Source organism: Acartia tonsa, chromosome 2, assembly GCF_053477335.1.
Source record: "Acartia tonsa isolate MP-2025a chromosome 2, ASM5347733v1, whole genome shotgun sequence".
In the NCBI taxonomy this organism is placed as follows: domain Eukaryota; kingdom Metazoa; phylum Arthropoda; class Copepoda; order Calanoida; family Acartiidae; genus Acartia; species Acartia tonsa.
This window is the reverse complement of record NC_137261.1, coordinates 59,269,276-59,276,017: the sequence shown is the minus strand read 5'-3', so window position 1 is coordinate 59,276,017 and position 6,742 is coordinate 59,269,276. Positions and strand designations below refer to the sequence as shown.

The 6,742-nt window shown below is 31.0% G+C and overlaps 1 protein-coding gene across 1 annotated transcript; it reads left to right on the top strand.

The window, feature by feature from the left end:
• The first annotated feature begins 351 nt into the window (after positions 1 to 351).
• LOC145312238 (glyoxal reductase-like) lies at positions 352 to 6,554 on the top strand. Its single transcript, XM_080151464.1, has 9 exons — positions 352 to 431; positions 1,079 to 1,163; positions 1,551 to 1,652; positions 1,969 to 2,102; positions 2,467 to 2,599; positions 3,189 to 3,260; positions 5,145 to 5,243; positions 5,573 to 5,656; positions 6,220 to 6,554. Exons 1-9 carry the CDS (start codon positions 364 to 366, stop codon positions 6,316 to 6,318), a joined length of 876 nt encoding a protein of 291 aa, XP_080007590.1. The 5' UTR covers positions 352 to 363; the 3' UTR covers positions 6,319 to 6,554.
• Positions 6,555 to 6,742: the final 188 nt, after the last annotated feature.

Sequence of the window (6,742 nt, the reverse complement as noted above, 5' to 3'; positions counted from 1 at the left end):
GGGATTGTTTTACGAATGTTATTTAATTCAAAGGCCTCTTACATCAAGAAAAAGAAAACAGTTTTTATTTTAAAAAGTTCCGTTACATATTATTGAAATTATATGATAGATACCTAATGAAAATTTTTACCATAATCTTGAATAAAAATGAAGTTTCTTTGTTTCAAAAATAATCCGTAAGTAAACAGAATCTTTAAATTTTTTATGTAATACCTTTCGTAAAACTATCCCCTTCGTAAAAATGTATGAAAATAAACTGTGATAATATTTTAACTCGACTGACTGTGACAGTAATTTAAAGATCTCATTTATGTTAATAATTTTAAAATATATTTTAACAAAATAAAAAATTTTAGATTTAAAATGGAAAATGAAAAAATAATGTTATCAAATGGTCTAAAAATGCCAGCGGTTCTACTTGGAACTTTTAGGTACAGTTATGTTAGATTTTATATACTGAGGTGAATTCTTAAAAAAACGTTTGCCTCACTAAAATTATCCCCTCTAAATTTTTAGTTTGCCTCACGATTTTAGTGGGGCAAACTGATTTTAGTTGAGCAAAAGCTTTTTAAGAATTCACCTCTGATGTACGTCAGTTACTGATGTAACTAAAAGCTCTTATCGTTAATATAGGCATATTAAAATTGTCATATCGATTTAAAACTTTGTATGATGATTGCTGTAACATTTGGTTATAATAGAAAGCGTAGCAACTTTATAATTATTACAAGAAATTATGTAGGTTCATTAAAACCCTTTGAATGTTCACCAATTTGAATTATAATATTTACATTTATCTATGGTAATTTACTTCTTTCTTGTAAGAACACACCTATTAAATGTACTCGTTTTTCTTATGATAAATCAAAACAAAACTAAATATGTAGGTATATTTTTAAGTTGTACAATATAAAGAGAAACAATTTGTTTCCATGTGTTAAAATGTAAATTTAAAAAATCATCTACGTGATATTATATCTAGATGGCCCATCTGTCCCAAAATTCAGATTTGGGAGATTTAGAGATTTTCTCTATTGTCTACGTTAACAAAATTATTACCTGTTTGTAATTCTTGTAGAACTCGTGGTGAACATGTAAATACAGCTGTAACTGCAGCTCTGAAGGCAGGATACAGAGGGATAGATACAGCAGATGTTTACAGGGAAGGTAACTTTATTTTTTTTTGTAATCAACTATAATTCAAAGTAGAGCTATGTCTAATCGTATCGTATGTCCGACTGTAGCTTAAGGTCTTTGGGTACTCTTCAGGGAATTAAGCTACAGGTACTGCGTTGGTTTTAAGCTATTTTCTTGGGTGTTGGTACACCTTCACTGATAGACTGACGGACTAGGTAAATTATGTAATAAATGCTCTTCCTCATTTGTTTAAACATTCACCTGAATTTTCAACCATTTATCTTACATAGCAGTCGAGAAATTCTTATTTCTCTCTTACTGTGGATATCGGACGGACAAACATTTTGAATTATAGAGTAGCTTCTCTTCTAGAAAACATACAACTTTATATAATAGGACAAACTAATTTTAGGAATCACAAAGAAATCTCGGAAACCTTAGAGAAAGTGCTACCAGAAATAGGATTAAAACGAGAAGATATCTTTATTACATCAAAACTTTCACCTTCAGACCAGGTATAGCAGATCAAACAAAGAGGTGCTTTCCCTTAAAGTGCCTAGAGAGCACAGAACTCCTCCCCTAAGCACTGCAGGGACTACCTGAGTTTTCCTATCCTGCGCGGCTACCCTGCTTGTACTCAAATTGACATAACCTAACCTGGAATAAAAGCACATTATGAACTACCATCCCCCCTACATTCTCATTTCATTTCAAAATAAAATGGCCGGGGTTATGTGCTCGACAGGTCAGTTTGAGAGAAACCACCAACAAAAGTTAAAGAATAAAGATCGATTAAATAAATGTTAAAAAGATTTTTAAAATTCTTTTTAGGGGGCCGAGGCGTGTAAGGTGGCCATAGAAAGAATCCTAAAAGAATTAAAAACAGATTACCTGGATCTTTTCTTAATCCACTGGCCGGGAGTTAGAAAATTAGATGTTAACCATCAGGATAATCAAATTTTAAGGTAAATAATTTTTGCCTTCAGGAGGATGTACAATGTATATGGCAAATATAACCCAGGGTGGAAAGGGACATTGGGCTGTTCATTACACTGGTCACCTTAGTTTTATAACAACTTTTTTTATTAGTACTAGTAGGCTCTTCAACTTTGGGAACTTTTATTAAATTTTGATTGATTGGTTCATTAAGTTCAATGTCTAAACGTTTCAACCAATAATTGTAGTCTACAGAAGGTTTTTTTGTCATCATTACTGGAAATGTACTTTAATTTATTTGCCATTGTCTTATCCCTTTAGATCCCTGCTTGCATTTTCAATCATACCAAAAATGTTTTTTTACTCTTTGTTTTGAAAAAGCTTTTTTTGTAGGTTAGAAAGTTGGAAAGTACTGGAGCAATATCATAAATCTGGAATATTAAAATCCATCGGAGTTTCGAACTTTAATATTCAACATCTGGACCATCTAATAAACAATTCAGATATTATTCCTCATGTAAATCAGGTTTGTAAATCATATTATAAGAAGTAGTAGCTAGGGTGTTTGTCTGTCCGTTAAGATCTCGCCAACCACAAAACCTTAGAATGTAAAACAAGCTATAGCCTATGTTAATATAGAAAATTAAGACATTATCGCAGGGGTGTATATTCTGCATGGGATCCCCGGCTCAGGGGGGGGGGGGGGGAAATAAAAAATACCTAAGTGGTTGGAGGGAAAAAAAATGTAAAAATTAAGAAAACTGAAAACATTTTTTCCATTTCGCCCCCCTCCTTGGTTAAAAAAAAACTAAAAAAATGTGTGGTAGGAGGGATAAAATAAATAAAATATAGAGTTCTTTAAATATTTTTCTATTTTCCCCCCTACTTTTTAAGAAAAATCTAGGGGGGAAAAAAAATAAAGAATTTTGTAGCATGGGAAAAAAAATAAATCTTGTGCAGAATATACACCCCTGCATTATCAGTAAAGTGGTAGTTGCACGAAATGCATTTGAACTTAAAGTATGAATGAAGACTTAAAAATCATAATTTAGATGGTTTTTATTTGTTTACATACAAAAGAACAGAAAAAATAAAATAATTTCTTTATATTTTAGGTTGAAATCCATCCACATTACCCCCAACAAGAGTTAGCGCAGTATTGTAAACAAAAAAATATTCATTTACAGGTAAATTAAATTAAATCAATGTTTGTTAATTCTAAAAATAGGTTTATCTATTTCTTTACTTTTAAGTTAGGTAGTCTGTAACCCTTTCATGGTTTCAAAGTTTGCATATGTTTACAGTCTTATAAAAGGAATGACTTTATTATTACTTAGATCTCACATAAGATTTTCATGTACTTAAAACTTTTCGTTGGCTAAAATAATGATCCCACCCATTTAACCTATCCCCTCCCCTTCTTTTGTATGAACGAGTTGACCAAGAAGTGATGTCCATGATAGCAACCTAAATTGACGACAATTCTTTCCCTGTCATAATATCCACGTATATTCTTTATCCATTAACTAGGTAGACATTGATCATAATCATAATTTTTTTATATAAAAAAAACAGTATACGTTTATTTGCACAAGATGGTGCAATGATAAAAGTAAAATCCACTTATCTAAAAATTTGTTTATTTGAAAATTCAGAATAAGATTTATTTTGTTATTTAAGTAGATTGACATTCCCCACGCCCCCCCTTTTTGGTTAAACAAGGGAAATCTAGATATGTCTTTTATTTAAATAGTTTATTCAACTTTTATGATTCATCAATATAAAGGACATCTCTAACCTTCTCTCACTTCCCTTTTGTAACCCAAATTGGGAGAACTGAATTCTAGTATTATGTAAAGTACTTATTTAAGAAAACTGGAATTTTCATTTCTAATAAAAATACACAACCCCCCTCCTTTACCCACTTCTATTTTTAGGCCTTAAAATTTTACTATAAAAAGGAAACCTCACCTTGAGTAAAGCAGTTCTATTTGAACACTAACGAGATTCACATCTCAGTCTCCTCTCAACATATAATCTAGGCAAAATATATATATAAAGAATGGAAGGTATTTTAGATTGGACCGATGCCGAACTGGCAGCCTTTTTAGAACTACCTAATGAAATTATCCCTCCCCAGGATTTGGCTCACTCTAGTGAGGGTAATTGCTTTATAGACTCGAACCTAACTAATCTATTGGTAACAGTAGATTTTATTATTTTATTTAAGTCAACAATTCGGCCTAAGGCAAGCAGGAAAACTTTCTTTGCAAAAAGATTGATAAAGGTCCAGGAAATAGTTGAAACCCAGAATAAATTTACAGGTTTTAGACCTTACTTCAGATATCTAATAACTTTATCAAAATCGGATCCTAAGATCCAAAGATTTATGCTTGACCAATGTACAGAATGCCTTTATTCTTTCTATAAAAATAAAAACCCACTATAAATCTATGTATGTTTTTTTTTTCTATGTATATATAATTATAATATTTATTTAACGTTTATATGCCTTTTACCAAAATAAAAAAACTATAAATCTATTTATGTATCTAATGTATGTAACTATAATATCCATTTAATCTTTTACCTATATGTAAATAAACTATGTATATATTGTAAAGAAAATCTTAGTTTCTTATTAACAACAAGGATGATTATTTTCATTTTAAGTAGCACCCTCACCTGTTTAGGAAGATACCAGAATTATAGGACTGAGTTTTCAACTTCTATACACTAGTCACAGTTTTTTTTTTCACTCTTGTGTAACTCTGGAAGGTATCTCACTTTGTAGGCCTAGAAGAAAATAGGTTTTACTATCACAAAAGAAACATTATTACTAAATAGAGATGGAAAGATCTTATTAAGTGTCCAGGGTAATCCCCCCCCCCCCCCCTCCGTGGTTTTTGGAATAGCACGGATTAATAGTTGTTTAGAATATCATGCAAGTCTGTGTATGCCTTAAACCATTACAGTGACATTTCCCCCTTAAATGAACCAACGACCAAAGTATAGAGAAACACATTTGTACCTTAAGCTAGGGGGTGTGTCGCAATCAACATTTTGTTCAGGCCTATTCTTCACTTGGTCAAGATGGGTCCACCTCCGACTTGTTTCAATCAGAAACTGTTCTTAATGTGGCTAAATCACTCAAAAGGACAATTGCGCAGGTTTATATTTTATTTATTGAAATCATTTTATAAGGGCTCGCCAAATTCCTCCAATGCAATGGGGCAAGATTATTTTTACAATTTTCTAACTATGTTGTCTGCGTTTGCATAGGTAATTTGTTTTTGTTATTATAATCGCAAAATATTTTTTACTTTATTTTTTTATGAACATTATTTCTTTTTATGAGAACTAAACATTACTCTATTACCTTTTTTTCCGTTTGTTTATCTATTACTTTTTTGCTTCGCTACATATATACGGATGTTGTCATCCTTGTTTTATCAACGAACAATATTTCAAATTGAATGAAATCATTTTGTTTGTTTAGGTATTATTAAGATGGGGTTTAAATCATGGTTACTCAGTTCTACCCAAGAGTAAGAATCCAGACCATATCAATGAAAACTTCAATGTAAGTATTTGATAATGATTATTTGATAAGAATGATTACAAACAAAACAATGAAAAGTTATTGCCTGTTTCCCCACCCCCCCCCCCTCCCTTTTTTATTTTTGACATTTCTTAAACTTTGGTTACCAACTATTTTTAGAAAAGCCAACTAAATTAATGTTTTGTTACTTAACATATTAATGAACTACATTCAACATAGCCCCTATTCTTCTTTTTATTAAAAAAAAACATATTACCCTATAGGGTTACAACCTTGAGGGACAATTCTAAACTTTAACTAAGAACCTAAATGTATAGCAAAAATACATTTCTTTGAAGTTTATTAATGGCCCATTTGCGATCTGAGTGGATGAGAATGCCAAAGATTTTTGCATTACCAAAAGTTATTTATCACATCGTGTTATAGACAGCTTTCCGCATATAATCATTTTTGATATTCGTGGAAAATTGTATGGAATATGATGTTTCAATATGACTGAGAACCGATTCTAATCCCGCGGATTTTAAACGGTTTCCAAGCCATACTGAAATTTTGTTAAATCTCAAAAACCTTTTTTTTTTCAGTTGAATTTTTCACTACCAGCTAGAGAAATGGAATTACTGGATAACCTCCACAAGACTGAAACTAAAAAATATGCTTGGAATCCTGATACTGTAATCTAATATACAAAGTTGATGCAGCTATTCTTGAGATCTTAAAAGTCATATACGCTTTAAATGATGTTTTATTCATCAATATAATAAGACCCATTTGTTATCTTTTTTATGTAAAGAAAAATAATTTGCCTCTAAATTTGGGGTGCTGCCACTTTTACCACTAGCAAAAATACAGCCACTGTGTTTTTGACAAAAAGTGGGTGTGTTTTTGTCAATTTCGATTATAGCTGTGTTTTTGGCAATATTTTTTTATCCACTGTCAAAATTACACCTTCACTGCTGTCATAAACACAGTTTTACTGTCATTTTCACACTCATGAAAATCAATGAGGCTGTCAAATTCACAGTTTTGATGACAAAAATACACCTATTTTCATATTACTTTTAAGTATTTTCATATTAGTTGTTAATACTTATCAATATTAATGTT